We start from the raw sequence: 17,182 nt of genomic DNA, 5'->3' as shown, positions 1-17,182 counted from the left end.
TCTCAGTTTTAATAGACTTTAGTAACTTGGACAGACATTTCCCATCCGGCTGCATTAGATCAGACAAACAGATTCAAGGGCAATAAACACTCTCCAAGACTTTGAAACAATGCATTTTTCCAGAATTTGCATGGGAAACATAAACATTTAATATTTTGTTTGATGTCAGTGGATGCTTCAGAGGAAATATTGAAAGCACAAACCATGCTGCCTCTGGTGCAGGATAGAGGACTGGACAAAAAAAACAACAACAACAGATGCCTGTTTTGGATAAGGGTGTTCTGATGAGACAGCTCGGCTAAAACATGGCTATGATTTGTTCAACCAGCCATTCCAACCACTAATAGAACAAAACCTCAGTGTGAAGTAAAGGGCTAGAATTGCAACACTTTGCAATAATTTGCAAAAAAAAAAATCATCTTTTTTAATGACTGTACTTTCATCTTATGAAGTTAGTTGGTACTGTTTAACTGCATTATTTTAAAAGCATATTGCAAACCGGAGCCAAAATTCTCTCTCCTTTGCTCTACTTGGGCCAAGCTGGCAGTGTTGTCTGTGCCCTCGGGTTTCCTCCTGCAAGCCGATATGTGCTGTCCATATCCAACAATTTCATGGCCATAAAACAGCATCCATGGGCCCCGTAACTTCTAATTAACTAATCAAGACCTCTTCTGTCTCATCGGTGCCTGTTCACTGTACTTACTGACAATGTCAACCGATCAAAGCATTTTTGTCCATGCTGAAGCTATAAAGGAATATTTGATATTGGGGGCATTTCTCATGCCTGATTACTGTTCCATATAATGTATAGGTTGAACCTCAGCCATGGATGAAGGTGCAAGAAGCTCAGGTCACATGCCAGGAGGAGCTGCCGTAGGACAAGCCTGTAACTGATCCCAGGACTGTGGGCCGTAAGTCTACACTGCTGCTGACAAGCCAGCGAGCCCCATACACATCATCCCGGGGCAAATGATAACCATCAAAGCGAATGGTGGCATTTTTTATCTGGTCTGGGGACAGACCCTCCTATTGTCCCCATATATCCTACTGCTCCCCAGCCAAAAAAAAACCCTCTTACCTGCTATAGCTGGGATAAAGGCTTCAACTGCCTTTCAGCAGCTTTGTGACAGTAGAAAGAGCTCCTGAATATTTGATAATTGATACTTGTTCAATTTTGAGTAGTCACTCTGGGAGAATGGGTATCTAGTCATTTAGTAATGTCTTGAATATAAGAAAACATGAGGAAGGTTAACCACTTTGGACAGTGTTCTCAAGCTACAGAACCCGAACTATGACGACAACAGTCAAACGGCAAGGTCTTGCACTCTTAAAAATAAGCAGGTCGTAGGTGCGGACGGCCTGCCACACCTACCCCAGTGCAACGGGTGCGGTACGCTGACAGGACACGCCATATTACAAACGCACATTTCATCTTCCATTTTCAGGGGCATGCTGGGAAAACCTACTTGTGAGAGCTGGTGCAGTGGGCATAGATGCGAAGCTTGTCTCGGATCACTCTTCCTGGGCGGGGCTTCCTCTGGAGGCCGGCAACGTGTACCGCCAGCACCCTGGGGCCCACCAGGCGCTTAAAGAGCAGAGACAGCCAGTAATCCTGCAACACCAATACACACATACAGCACATGTGACAAAAGAAAAGCCCTCCTGGCTATATTTACTGGGGCCAGGCATGTCAACACACATGTTAGGTTAATATATGCTGTCTTGGTGGAGTATTAGAGTAGGTCGTAGCAGAAGAAGAAAAATGCATGAAGATTCTGGCTCAAATATGAAGGGCAGGCAGAGTTTTTCTTTGCCCGCAGGAGGCACGCGATTCATCCCAGTATATGTCAACGTTAAAGAGAGCTTTAATTTCACTGTGGTAAGAGTGAAATATTTGTCTAAAATGAAAGATGAAAAGTGTGAAAAACAAATGGAGATTCACAGCTGTAACGTGCATGTCTCATATCAGTCTGCTCTGTTCTGGGGACCGTGTGCACTTTCATCCAGTGCTTAAAGAAGCCTAGCAATGCTTCAGATTCTTATTGAAATAGACATTTTCTTGGACGCCAAAGAAAATGGAGAAATAACACTATAGATATTATTTGTAAGCCTCGCCTTATATAACCTAGAAGTATTTTTGCTTTGAACATAAAATCTTCCACTGAATTCAACATAATGAATGTTTGAGGTTTGGTGTCAAAGAGAAAAAACTGTACTTTATACATTCCTATTCATTAGTACATATTGAAAACAAAACATTCATGGACATGTTCTTCATGCACTTAACTGAATTAATATCCATCCAGGTAGTTAAGCACTTAATTACCAGTTAATTAGCTGTCAATTACGAGTGACAAATCATGTTAGTAACAATTTACATAACTACAGTAATTAGTCTGATTATTTCTGTCATTTCACCAAACAGCACCAAGATTTAGAATGACCAATCCAACAACGCAGAGATGTCAAAGTTCCTTGTCCATCTTGGTTGCTAGCAAAACAAAGGCAGCAAACACACCGTATGCAGTCCAGGTGGTCTGGGTGGTAAACGTGTGCTCTTACAGACAGACCAAAGAGCCGCAGCAGACCAGAGGCTCAGCAGCCAGACTGTTCATTCTTCTTCCTTAGGGTCTCTTTCACAAAGTCTATTTCTGTTCTTAGGTTAAATGGACCTTAGGATTATGCAAGGGATTTTGTGATTTTCGCCGAGTTGTAGAAATCCACAGTAATGCCACAACCACACTGAATAAAAATTGGCAAATGTTCCCCCTTTTACATCTGCAGTCAAAACATGACCTGGTTTTACAAAACTGTTACTGTAGCTGGGACTTCACCATACAGAGTGCGGCCTTGTAATTACAAATATTAACAAACATTAATTGTGCAAATTGAATCAACATGCTGTCAGTCAGTCAAGCTACAGTAGGTTTGGCTTAAATTGTCTCATCAGTTCCCAAATTCAATACTTAATTGAAAAGATTTGGAACAGCATGTGTGCGTCAGGAAGTTCCCATGCAATCTTGCATATGGCAACATTTAAAGGCTTCTTTTTGGGGGGAAGCTTTAACTTAATTTGCTCCCGCAGCAAGCACCATACAGGATCTCTGCTACAGTATAGCTGTGGAATACTTGTCTTACCAGAACACACTCTCTGTACTGTTGGGTGTGTTTACAAAATTGACGTTATTTACTGTGAAACTCACATACAAAGCCAAATAGGTCTTAAAAATCATTCACATTTTTAAAGAAACTTTTCTTCTTACTTTGACATATGATAGATGAAATACTAAGATTTCAAAATTTTTCTCACTAAAAGCAATTAAACATTTTAAGGTCTAGACCACAGAGATCTACAGGATCATCAGATGAAGCTGTTCAAACATTAGGCGAGAGTGGTGCCAGTATTGTGCTTATTCTCGGATGGCTGCGTTTGCCTGTTAGTGGCCATCAGGAAGGTGGCAGGTCAGGTGAACCAGGTAGTGACTCCAAGCACCTAATAAACCTCAGGAATGCACTACATTAAGCTAGCCTTATTAATAAGTGAGCCTGTAAGTACAAATGTTTACCAGGACAAAAATATGTTTGTCAATATACTCCAAAATTGAAAATGAGACTGTAGAGGAAAATCAGACTGCATTTCTCTTCACTTGCAAGATACGCTTGAGGTTTATATAGTTCTAGTGGTCATGTAGATGCAGGTTCGTCATCATCTGCATACTGTGATTTGAAATATTTGGCATAGTATTGTAATGACTTACTAACCTCATATCCACTTACAATAGTAAACTGAAATTAGAAAGACTTTCCAAAACCTCATTAATGCCCAAACAGGACATAACTAATACTGCTGGTCTGTAGTTAACTGTAGTTATATAGACTTTATTAAGAGGTTAACTATATACAGCCTCGTGTAATAACAGGCAATAATAGTAATGGTATAATTATATCAATGATCAAGGGATGTGCAGTATATAATTATTTGTCAAACACACTAATTGACTAATAGCTCCAAAAGCAGAGTTCAAACTGTACTTTGAACATTTTCAAAATGTTTAAACTACTTTCTTTTGTGTTTTGGGAAAATCTTTAAGACTAAGATATCTGGTTACCTTACTCATAGGTCACCCCAATGGCAGCCTTTGAAGGCCATGAAGTCCCTTCCTTTGCATCATATGTGGAAAAAAGACAGAGACAGGGAGAAACTGAAAGAAAGTAGAATTACAGTGGAAATGATAAGCTAAGGGCTAGGAAGAGACTGAATTTTGGGATAGACCCAGAGCGTGGAGAGTGAGTTGGTTTCAGCCGTCCCTGCAGGCTTGACTGAAGGATTAAAGAAAGTGGGGCGGGACATAAATTTCTCTGCAGGCCGACAGGTTGGGCCTGTTGCGAATTCTCACAGTGGGAAGTCTGGCAGTTCCCACAGACACCCAGCTATGTTTAAAGCATTGTGATCCTAGCAGGGGGTGTGGCTATGCCTCACCAGAGATACTGAACTGAGAAAGAGAACTGGTCAAGATGAGAAGATTTGACAAAAGTAAAACACAAAGCTGAATTATTGAGGATGATCGTTTATAAGCAAGTTGGACTAAGATGGAATCTGGAATATTACCTGTTCTGCTGTGGAAAAGTTGTCACGCTATGTATTCTATAACCTCATCCACGTTTCAACATATTTTTTACTTAAAATCTCAATCCAAAATTATTTTCTTTTCATTTACTCCAAAGCCTAATTTAGAATGAAGATATTTCTTGCTTTCCTCTGTACTGCCGAGAGTCATTGGTGGATCATAACATCTTGGCATGATTATAAATTAATAAAAAATGTGTCCCTTTAGCCATGTATGTGTATCCTGGATTAAATCGTGGGACTACAGACATTAGCCTGAAGAGCTCAGCAGGCTTCCTCTCTATGGTAGTGGGCTGGGACAAAACCACTTCCACCTGCAGCCTGCATCCAGTCTGTCATGCAGCTCTTATGAAAGGTAGAACTGTCTCATCTTTGGCCAGCTTGTGCACTGATTGCTTAATTCAGTTCCCTGTACCTCTGCCAATGTCAGTATCACATCTCTGGCCTATTGAAATCTCAACTACCAATAGTTCAACCTCCATGCCCACTTTTCCAACTGGCACTAGAATGGAATTGGATTTAAAATCCCTGTCAAATGTAAAAAATGTAAGCTTTACTCCAAAATGTTTATCAGTTTTTAAACTATAGTCAAAAACTGTTAAACTACTCCCATATAAAAAAACAATGGGGAATGTTGTCATTAAAAAAAGGGCTTTCAGCCTCTGGCACTGTACAGTTTATAGCCAAGACACTGTAGGAGCACACAAATAAAATAGAATTTTAATTGAAGTCTTCTGTTAACGCTTTCTCTAGGTGCCTGACCTCTAAACACCTCTACAGTGAGCCACTCAGGGCAAACTGTTCTGGCCTGTTAGCATGAAGGTGCTTCATGTCATTGTAGTATCTACCTACAGAGCGGCTGAAGCTCAGGTTGCACGTCTGTAGGGTCTAGCTGTTCCACACCCACAGAGGAGCACACATGTTTGGGGGCCAGTGGGGGCCCAGGTGACACTGTCCTCGGCTGTTTGACAGAGGGTTCAAATTTCAGCGCCCCTCACATCAGCTGCCCAGTATTCAACACCATTAAACACCTTTCATCTTAGCTAATAGGTCCCACGGGAAAGGTTGCAAAGTCCCTAGGCCACAGACTGAGGAGAACCATCTCAGACCTTCAGTGGCCCAGGAGACTGAAAGGGCTTCACAGTGAGGCAAAGGGCATAACCTTAACCATTGTAAATGTGCTAATTTGTTTGCCCTTAAAACAGGAGTTTTCTTTTTAATGCAAGGCTTACTGATTGGTTCCTTTAGTAAAACAGAAACATAATATTGTGTCTGTACTTAATAATTGTTGCTACAATAATTGTTGCTACAGTTCTAAAAATGTCCATCGCTGTTAGTTTGTTTACACTTTCAGCGACATGTTGCATACGATGCATTCATAACAACCTGTCAGAACAGGGGCATCTTCACTACATTTTCACCAAAAAATGCAATCACAACAAAACAAAACAAACAAGCATACAAAAACCAGTCACTAGGTAGAGTAGCAGGCAAGATGATTTACCTATAAAGCTATAAATGTACACCTACCAATTAAAATACTGTTTGTTATTGTACACATATTTAATGCATAAGATGTGTGCCTAATTAAGTGTAATGTGACCAGTGTAATGCAAATGCAACATGCCTGCACCGTGATTCACCCGAGTTATACCCGTCATCTGTAATATTTGCAAATTTAAGGAAATTGCTTGTCCATGGATTTAATCTTGCTACACTATATTGTTCTGTTGTAATGTTACAATGGAAGATTTAACTTACAGGTAAAGGATTGAATTGCTGGTCCACTAGATGACTGTAACCATAGTCGAAAAAAGAGTGTCGAAGTACAACATCGATTCCTTGCATTGCAGAAATTCCCAGAGTATTCAGCCACCTAAGCCAAAAAGAGTATAACCGTGATCAGAGCTGAGTAGCACCACACATGTATTATGATCTTTAGTAACTATAATAGTCACTTTATCCTGTGCTGCCTTTTGGCGGGACATTGAGTTTGGCAGAAAATTGAGAAATGTTCAGGGTTATTTTCTTTATGTAAAAAATCAACATAACATTTCAGGTTACTCTTTTCTTTCTGTTGCTTTATCAGTTCTGAATGATCAGTAGGGACTTTTTGGAAGTACATTGTTTTTGTGCAACAAACCAATGCTATAGGCAACCAGTGCTTCACTATGAGCTATGTAGTTCTGAGCATTTTGGTGTTGAATCTGGCAACTGGGTAATAAAACAAGTGACATCCCATTGAGTGCTTTAGTACATGGTTTTGTAAATAAACCCCTCCATGGCAATTCAAGAACCCTCAACTTCACATCAGTGTTTGGTTCTGAGCTGCACATCATCGTTTACTTTGCAGGAACAACTGGCTGTCTGTACATTATACCATACATAGATATAATGTACAGTAGTCCAAAGAGTACAACAATATACAACTGTGTACAATAATGCATAGAAGTTTGGGTGATGATACAGTACTTACAAGAAGCCAGCAGCAAATGTGTCTGATAAGTTGTTGATGCCTCCAGCCCAGGCAGGTCCAACTCCACCCAACCACACCCTCTTCTCAGGGGCATGAGTATTAACAATCTGCAAAAAGACAAAGGGTGTCCATAACAATTTAGTTGTAGTAAATAAAGAAAATAGGCCAATAATATGTTGTAAAAAAAAACTTTATATAATAATAGTATAGTATAGTATATTATAGTATAGTAATAGTAAAAAAAAAAATTTTTTATTGCAAGTAATGCTCTGATTATTTGCTAGTTTGTGCATTTCCATTTGTGGTAAGTTTTATTTTCTAAAACTACCACTAAAATCTTTACAATATGATGCAGAAGTATAAATTAAAATGTGATATAATACTGAATGGCCAACCAATTGCTTGCATTAGAGGAATTTTATCTTAGTAGCATGCAATACAAATCCTGTTATCCTACGCTCTAGACTCTGCCAGGTATTTGTTCTCTGAATTACCAATAAGTGAATGAGAGGACAACAGTACAGAACCTTTAGTAAAAGTTGTTTAAACAGAAACATCGGCTTGATGGTGGCGCTATAGTGCAGCATTTTATGTTTTGGTTCATATCTCCCACACCATAAGTCCTAGAATCTAAATTCCATTTTCAAGGCAAAACTTTATCTGGAGCACCATAGAGTAAAAAAATTGCTCAAAACAGCCCAATGTATTTGTTTATTTATAAAAAATATGTAGCCCTACATAATTTTGAGTTCAATGTTCAAAACTTTAAGAGGGCTCTGAAGAACTGAAGAGACATTATGGACACTGTGGAACACTTAAGAAGGAGCACTTAAGTAATAAAGACCACAAAGAAGATTACAAAGTGGTGTACTTGGCCATCACAAATTCTAACCCTGAGTATGGTGCTGTGTACAATCACACTTCCAAAGAATAAATAAAATCTTTGTTTCCACTATGAAACATTCTCTAATGGATTCATAATATGACTTTTAGCTACTAATTTTGAGTTAGTAATATGACATCTGTGAATTATTTAGTAACTACAATGAAACTAATCAGAAACGTACATAATTATAAAACTGTAGAAGGGACTTTAAGGATGTTTTCAGACTGGATCCAGGTCTGCTCTCTCCACAAGTTTGGTATGTTTGGTCAAGTGTGAAAGCTATTTTTGAACCCGGGAGCAGAGCAGAACACAGATCTGTGGTCTTCCTGAAACTGGTGGTCTGGGGTTCATTTCTAGTGAACTCTGGGGCAGTCCACTGCAGGTATGGAAGCTATCTGTTCCTAGTGCCATAGGGCTGCAGTGATTAGTTTACTTTGGAACGTGACTGCTTTGACTTGTAGCATTTCAATTGTCGTAATGGCAAGGAAAGGACTGCAGTTTATTCATATCATAGTCCCATGTTATCACTATATATGCCTTAGTATATGTCTAGTAAAACCACAATGCAATATGACTGGAGAAAGCTTACTCTGCATGTACTGAAAGCATATTGAAGAACACATGTCTCTGCTGACCTGCATGACTAAAAATCTTTTCATTGTTTGCATGTGCTCCTGTATGGTAAAATGCCATCTATCCAAAAAAATGGGAGCTGTATGCAATTTTTATCCAAGAAAAAAAGCAGTAAACATATGAACCTAGTGGATATGATTTTGCAAACCTGTGCCAGAAAAGTGACACATAGAATTATGCAATCCCCTCCCCGTCCCACAACCCCTCCCACAAACAAGCCCAGACTTGGTCCTGGGTGCGGACTCAAGTGTGAACACTCCCCAAGGGTTTACCAGCACTTCAACAATTAGGGGTGTAACTCAGAGAGGCTGTAAATGATGAAAAGACAAAGAAAGCTTTGGTGCATTTTTTAAATTTTGGATTCTCTTCACATCTGGATTCCTGTGTTGTTCAGTGTTATTTGGGAAAGAGTTCTAATATGCATCATAATCTTGGTCCAGGTTTAACAATAAGCTAAAACTATAAACATATGTTTTCCTGATTTCTTAATGCATTGTCTACTGATTGTGACCTCAGCATGTTCCTGGCTCTAATGTTAAACAAAAGCATTATATACATAAATCTTTCTTGCAAAGCCACACAAATAATTTGTTTAAAAAATATTATTATAACTAGCTGCAATACAGCATTACCTACCAAAAGGTCATATACTATTCCTCTAAAATTCCTGAATCATTCTCTTCATTTAATCTCCAAATGGGTTATATTATGGGTTTATAACAGTTTAATCAGTAGTCACCAAAGAAAAAATTGTTGGCTTTTGATGTAGCAGCAAACATAATGCTTCAAAATGCACCACCTGATCATTAAACACTGCACCACCTGACCATTCAACACTGCACCACCTGACTATTCAACACTGCACCACCTGACTATTCAACACTGCACCACCTCACCATTCAACACTGCACCACCTGACCATTCAACACTGCACCACCTGACCATTCAACACTGCACCACCTGATCATTCAACGCTGCACCACCTGACCATTCAACACTGCACCACCTGATCATTTAACACTGCTTCACCTGACCATTCAACACTGCACCACTTGACTATTCAACACTGCACCACCTGACTATTCAACACTGCACCACCTCACCATTCAACACTGCACCACCTGACCATTCAACACTGCACCACCTGATCATTCACCGCTGCTCCACCTGATCATTCAACACTGCTCCACCTGACCATTCAACACTGCTCCACCTGACCATTCAACACTGCTCCACCTGACCATTCAACACTGCTCCACCTGACCATTCAACACTGCTCCACCTAACCATTCAACACTGCTCCACCTGACCATTCAACACTGCACCACCTGACCATTCAACGCTGCACCACCTGACCATTCAACACTGCTCCACCTGATCATTCAACGCTGCACCACCTGACCATTCAACACTGCACCACCTGACCATTCAACACTGCACCACCTGACCATTCAACACTGCACCACCTGACCATTCAACACTGCACCACCTGACCATTCAACACTGCTCCACCTGATCATTCAACACTGATTCACCTGACCATTCAACACTGCACCACCTCACCATTCAATGCTGCACCACCTGACCATTCAACACTGCTCCACCTGACCATTCAACACTGCACCACCTCACCATTCAACGCTGCACCACCTGACCATTCAACACTGCTCCACCTGATCATTCTTCAAACTCCTAAAGCTGCATTGCAGAAGGGCAAAACCACACTTCAATTTACACAGATATTTTTTTCTTTTGTCATAAAGTGGTCTATAGAGCCTATGGTAACACTGTTTGGAAATATTTTTATAAGTGTGGGAAGCGCAATTAAATAGACCAAAAAAAAAAAAAAGCACTTGCCAATGTGTCTGTTGCTCTGACATTATATTCAAGGATGGCTATTAATTGCTGACCCGTTACCTCAGAGCAGGGCATAAGATGCTGTCATTTATTTGATATTTGTGAAGGGAGCCAGTGTCTTTTTTCCATTTCTTTCCTGCTTAGTGGGGAGCACTCTTCCAGATGTGAGTCTGACATACATAAAACAGGATGGCTGCATATTTAGAGAGGAAGACTCATGGGAGAGAGCTCTCCTTTGTGCTGTAAAACCGTGCACATAAATCCAGTGGGAATGTTCCAACAACATTTAGGGTGTGATGTGGCACACAGTCTAACTGGTAAGCTGAAACTCCTCTTCATCCCAAAGCCCCTCCCCCCTACTGTGTCACTCGGCTACAGACCCGCCATCAAACTGACTACAGCTTGTTAGGATGCCACACCTGAGAGAAAGAGCACAGTGGGATAATTAAGAGGCAAGGACATAATGAAGACAAGGGGGACTTTACTACCTCCACACCCCAGACACTAACAACACTGATGTTTGGTGTGAGGGAAAAACACAGCAATAAACTTGCAAGCGGGACCCATTTCTCCCCATAATATGGAAGTGCCAATAAGCAGCAGTGACTCTTTGATCTTATACACTGCATATATATGGTAATATATAACTATATTACTATATTATGTACTAATATACTTTATTACTACTTACAATATATGTATAAACACACACACAACACAGATTACTAACTGCAGAGAGACTTGCCTTCAACACTTTGGTGATCTGATCTGTCAGGGTATCCAGAAGTCGTGTCTTCATGAAGTCCTCCACTTTAGTCACTCGCCTGTCGATGTAGTAACTGTGCAAACCAGAATATAACTTGGTAAGACAAGCTCCATTCAGTTAGCTCACAGCATTTATTTCCCCCAAAGATTCCTTCAATCGCAGCCAGCACACCAAGGCCACCCTACGTCCTACTTCAGTCAATTAATAGATAACATTGTTTGTATTGTATTTGTATTGTATTGTAACATTTATGCAAACTTTACTGACCCAGTATAGTAATTGAGTGTTAGCGTGGTATAGACATTCCATAGAGAAAGGCAACATAATTCAAAAAGCCCGAAAATTATGTAATTAGCACTGCTGGTATCAACTATATCATCTGAAATGTACAAGTGCACACTTTCACTCTGCGCTGTAGTGTTAAATGCACTAAATTTCAAGTAAAGCCATATACTGTTAAGATCAGTATGCAGGTTTCGAGTGAAACGGCTAACAGATTTAGCGTGTGAAGTGTATTAAGTCATCAAGCGAGATGGCTGTGACACGATGCAGGACTTCCAGCCAAACACAGACACGTCAAATGATGAGAGAGACGCTCTGGATGAAGTAGTGCAGGACGAAGCAGATGGTAACAGAGTGAAGAAAGCAGGGGGGCCTCTGTGAACTCCACGGCGTTTGAGCAAATCATCCGAAAATCTCGTCGGGCTGCAGATCTGGTGGGTCTCTGTGGACGCTGACCCTCACAATTTACAGCCCCACTAGCACTAGGGCTGTACAAGCTTAGAGGCAACAAATCTTCATTATCGCATAATCTAACAGCACTGAACAAGCCGTCTTCCCCTCCGCCACATCATATCCAGCCTGTTCGCCTCCATTAGTGGTGTTTCAGCAGCAGAGTGTGTGCTACATTTGTGGTTTCTTCACAAGGCACGCCGGCTTTGCTTTGAATGCACAGCTCAAAAAACAGACTGAATGTCTGGAGGAGAGGGGAAGGGGGAGAGACTTGTAACAGAGACGAGTGTTAAGCATACGTGTTTTGCGGCACCCTGCAAAGTAGCTCGTATTGTGCATGCAAGGCAACAGAAACTGTTGATAAGGCAGAGAAAACGGTGAGGGATCTTCATGGCACCATACAGAATGTGTCCAGAAAGTGAATAGGTGATGGTATTACTATTATATTTCAAATCAACAGGATCAGTCATTGGTACTGCAGGGCAGCTACATACTATTAGTAAACAAGTTAAGAGATGCCCGTTTGTGACCTGAAACTGGGCACTGATCAAAAGAACAGTGCATCCATAAACTGTGTAGAAAGAGAGTGGTAAAAAAGAAAGAGTGTGAAGATAAAGACAGTAATGATGAGAGAGCCAACTCAACATTTAGGAGTTCAAGGTGCCAACTGTATAATTACAAAGGTGAATGTGTGATAGCATATGGCTTGAATTTACCATTGTGGGTGGTGTGTTTTCCAACTCCTTTAACCGACACAGTGTTTTCCTTCCGTTTGCCTTAATTAAGGTTCACCTTAACACTGGGCACTTAACACTTAAAACAGAAGATTTGAGATTGGGAAAGGTCTCCTAACTCACTGTCTGTGTTTAAACACATGGGGCATCAAATTGAGGTACAGAATGCAAATCTACATACAAACATGTATGTAAACATATGTTCCCTTAATATAGCACTTGAAGGCTCCAATTAAAGGGTACCAAAATCACTATAGTCACAGAAATAGGAGACAACAGCTTGGATCATAACACATAAAGGCATTTACTACATAGAGACCTTCATTTTGGTAGTTGGAGGCCAGAAGGAACTCACAGGACTGTTGTGAGTGTTGAGGAGTGTTGAGCTATAAGCACCAGTGTTTCCTTATGCTGTAAAACAAAACTAGCTTGCAGACACACCACTGTGTATAAAATACCTGTTCAGCCAACCAGCAACTCTGAAATACAGTCAGCTGTCCAAAAGCTGAGAAAGATACGTCTCCAGCTATGAAACGCTACATTGCCAAGAACATCTCAGACCCTAGGAAGCACAGTATCTGAATAAGGGCTAGAAAAAACACCACTGAGGTTTTATAGCGAAATACCACATACTGTAACAGTGTTTAGTAAACGTCTCCTTCAGACCTCTCCATACTGATGCTACCAGAGCCTTTTCCCCTCTCCTTCAAAGTAATAATCTAATTTATGTTTTGTTTTTAGCTGGTAGAAACACAGTCACAGCTGGAACACATCTTGGTGAAACAGAATACATCTAATAACACAAAAATACATACCATTCATTCAGACAACAGAAACACAGTATTTTTAGCTCTAGAAGCTGTACTCAACAATTTAGTGAACTGTCCCTGGAATCCCTTGAGCTAAAGGGTGGAATGCTTCACAGACCACAGATTAGTCTTGAGAACCAAGATGACCAAGTTTAATTCTCTAAAACACTGCTCATTCTATAAAGTCAACTTTTATAAAGTGTTGCCAACACTGTTCAGTACTGACCAATGGACCAGCAGCACTCATCGGTTCTTTTGCTTAAAAAGGACAGAACCAACAAATGAAAAGGATGAAAACCAGTGTTTTAGAATATAGAAGTAAACTTGCTTGGTTTTGACTAGCTTGGCTAGTATCAGAACCAGCTGCTGACAAGCATGCACCATTTTACATCACTTCAAAGTAATTGTGCTTAATGAGATTAGGAAGAAAGGCTCAAATTAGGTGTGCATGTTTTTGGATGGAGTGTAGGTTAAACCTTCTGGCTCTCCCCCATTCAGCAGGTGTCAGCAATTATGGGCTGAGGTATACACAGAAAAGTGGACAAAAGTGTACTCTAGTGATTTTGTCTAAAAGCACTAAGTGACAGTTTGGTTGCTAAAGACACTTTATAAATCACATTTATTTAGACACTTTAGTTAATCAAAATGAAAACCTAATGTCAGTCAAAAGCTGTGTACCAATGCTGACATTTTCACAGTCAGTAAGAGTACAGTATTTTTAGAGTGCTTAGATTTTCTTATAGATTTCTACACTGAGCTCTCGGGCTATATACATTTATTAAAATACATGATTTCACGTGCTATAATACATTTTTGGATACACTTCCCAAATTAATGAACAGCAAACTTATATTACACAGAATAAATAAATAAATTAAAGGGTAAAATACCTACTGTTGCCACGTAACTGCGTCGACTACCGAGCCACCATTCTTCATGAACCTGCGAGGAAAAATAAGGAGAACGCTTCAGTTGTTAGGTGGGAATCTGGCAGCTACAATCCAGATTATTTGCAGCTGCAATAGGCAGCCGGGGACACAAAGCTAGCACTCACGCAGAGAGCATGTTTATATGGTTGCTGGAGTCTGATCTTTCAGGCAGTGTGTAAACGGTCTCTAGACACATATGCGATGACAGTATAGCAGAGAGCTGTGCAACCCGTTTTAGGAAGCACAACGCTCCATCGTTCCTCTGAAGGAAAAGTGAAAGTGGGACCTGTGAAGTAAAACAAATCCCGCCCCCTTTTCTTCCGAAACTCCACCCACAGCCACTACTCTTGCTTCAAGCTCCACTTCAGCAGACCAGACCTTCTCTGTCTGCAGGGTTCTGCCTCAATTTATCATTTCCATCTGAGCGCACGCTAGTAGCAGCAAGGGGTGGCGACACTTTGAGGAAGACCTACCAATCTTTATCCAAGTCAGCTATTGGGTAGGATTCCCAATAATCAACCGTACTGAAGAGGCGTGGTTGCCCAGAGTGTGACAGGCCTCTTAAGATAAAAATAAAGTCTCTGATCTTTCCAAATGTTTGCCTTGAGTGTCTTCCCATGCTGTCATTCCAGAATAACATCTGGACATACAGAGGACCTACAGGAATGTGATTCTTCTCATACAGAATGCTTGCTACAACTTTTGGGTTAAATTTATGTTTCCGTCATTCCTGCTGAGTGACAGCATACATGAAGGGTGCAGAGAAAGGCGCTGTCAGTTGGTAACTGACTGATGGAGCTCTGGTTAGAAAATTACATATTTAAGTGTGTAACAGTACCATAACTATAACCATAAGTGTCTGTATTATAACCAATTAGCAACCACTCACTGTCTCTAACTGGTTTCATTACCCCACTTTTCAAAATCATAGCCAACTGCATAACAAGAAGAAGAAGCAAAGAACCAAAGAATACAGATACGTCAGCTCCAGAAGTATTTTTCGCTGATGACACAAGCCATAAAATATCTTGGGAATTCCCCTTTAAAACATGACCAGAATCAGAACAGTGTGTCCAGATAAAAAAACACAGAGCACAACAAACAACTGGTGTTATAAAAGGGTTCTCCTTCTCATGGCAGGGAAACTCATGGACTGAGAGAGGTACAGTATGGCTGAATCAATGCTTATTTAAAGTGTTTTTAGGGAAATGTATCAGTGCTAATGTTCTTGGTAATAAATTGTTGTTAATAAATGCGAGTCAGATGTGAGGTCTGAATCATATCTGCATCAATATTAGCTATTTTATGTGATCTAAGAAAAGGCCTATGTATTGTGACCTAAGAATCCTTAATCAAAAGAGACAATGAAAAACGTTTGGGTGCGGTGTGCAAGTCACAACTGTGTAAATGGCTTAGGACCTTTGCTTCAGAGAACAGGCAGGTGGACTATTGCTCAGTCACACCATAAATCGAGTGACACTTTATTTAGTTGACAGAGGATTTCATTGGTGCAACAGACTCCATCAGTAACTAGGAGCAACATAAACATAGCTTGCTACGTGCTCCACAGTACAGACAGACAGTGCTACACAGTACTAACAAAGAATGAACTATGGCGCTATCTTATAGGGCATGCAGAGCAGGGAGAATGAAATATAAGACACAGGGCAGGAAAGTTATTCTGGTCAAAACACCTGGTCCATACAAAGCTGTGGTTCTTTGTAAGAGTCACTGAGGCACATTTTCCACCTCTGTGTAAATGACTAAAACGCTCTTCGATCAAGCTGCTATGTGGCGACACTAGGGTGCGTGGGTGGGAGACCTCGCCATCTTCCTATAGGGCAAGTAGTTCAGCCGCCGACACCTACTGGGCTGTCAGAATCAGTCATATAGATTTTTGGGGTGTGTGGGTAGGGGTGAGGGTGGGGGCAGCAACAGTGCCATAGATCTTAAGAGGACAATTTCTTTCCAAGATGCCTTCTTGTGATTTAAGATTTCAGTTGCTACCATCCTAATATACTCCTTACAATATAAGATTGTACTGAACCTGTGTGCGCTAAGAACGGGAAATCCAACGTAAAGGAGATAGCCGACATGCTAAATTCATCTTTTGCTGCGGTAACTGGGAGCCATCACTAATTTATACCCATCTTCAAAAGAAACATTTTAGGTTTGCTTTCAAATCAAGTGCCAAAAATATCTTAAGTAGGTCAGAAGAGCAAGGTATGACACTTTAGATGCTGGGAAAAAAATGATGACCACAACACTGTAAGGAAGAGATCAGGTTTCAGTTTTACATTTTGTTTCAATGCAAGTCCGGCAATGACTACAGGAAATTAATATTTAAGAATGTGCCCTCTTGATATGAAAACTTGCCCCTATGACTAAGACATTGGTTATAGGTATTTTTGCTGTTGGTATTGCTGTTGCTTTGTGGGGGGATTAGTGGATTTAAGAGAGTATCTCCCCCATCTGAAATAGACTGTTCCAAAAGCATGTTTCATTCATGTCTGCCAGGAACTGAACTTTCACATTAAACCACATCTTCTCATTACATCATTAGTTCAATACAGCTCTTACTTTTGAGACCTTAAATGCAAACATTAAAGTCGTGTAAGTGTACAGGGAATTGTGATGACGCAGACCTAAACACAGACAAAATAAAACCATGTCGTGCTCCTCATTTGCAGCACACATTGTGTACTGAAACGTGAAAGACTGCACCACTAAGCA

The 17,182-nt window shown here is 40.5% G+C and overlaps 1 protein-coding gene across 1 annotated transcript in view; it reads right to left on the bottom strand.

Moving 5' to 3' along the window:
* hpse2 (heparanase 2) overlaps positions 1-17,182 on the bottom strand; it is a 51,790-nt gene that overhangs the window by 10,558 nt on the left and 24,050 nt on the right. The window contains exons 6-10 of the mRNA XM_076974736.1: positions 14,415-14,462; positions 11,225-11,318; positions 7,104-7,210; positions 6,389-6,503; positions 1,467-1,612 (exon numbers count right to left, since the gene is read on the bottom strand). Of these exons, the coding sequence (XP_076830851.1) occupies positions 1,467-1,612; positions 6,389-6,503; positions 7,104-7,210; positions 11,225-11,318; positions 14,415-14,462 (510 nt within the window). The remainder of the gene's footprint in view (positions 1-1,466; positions 1,613-6,388; positions 6,504-7,103; positions 7,211-11,224; positions 11,319-14,414; positions 14,463-17,182) is intronic.

This window comes from Brachyhypopomus gauderio, chromosome 15 (genome assembly GCF_052324685.1).
Source record: "Brachyhypopomus gauderio isolate BG-103 chromosome 15, BGAUD_0.2, whole genome shotgun sequence".
Classification (NCBI taxonomy): Eukaryota; Metazoa; Chordata; class Actinopteri; order Gymnotiformes; family Hypopomidae; genus Brachyhypopomus; species Brachyhypopomus gauderio.
This window is presented reverse-complemented; position numbering and strand designations above follow the sequence as displayed.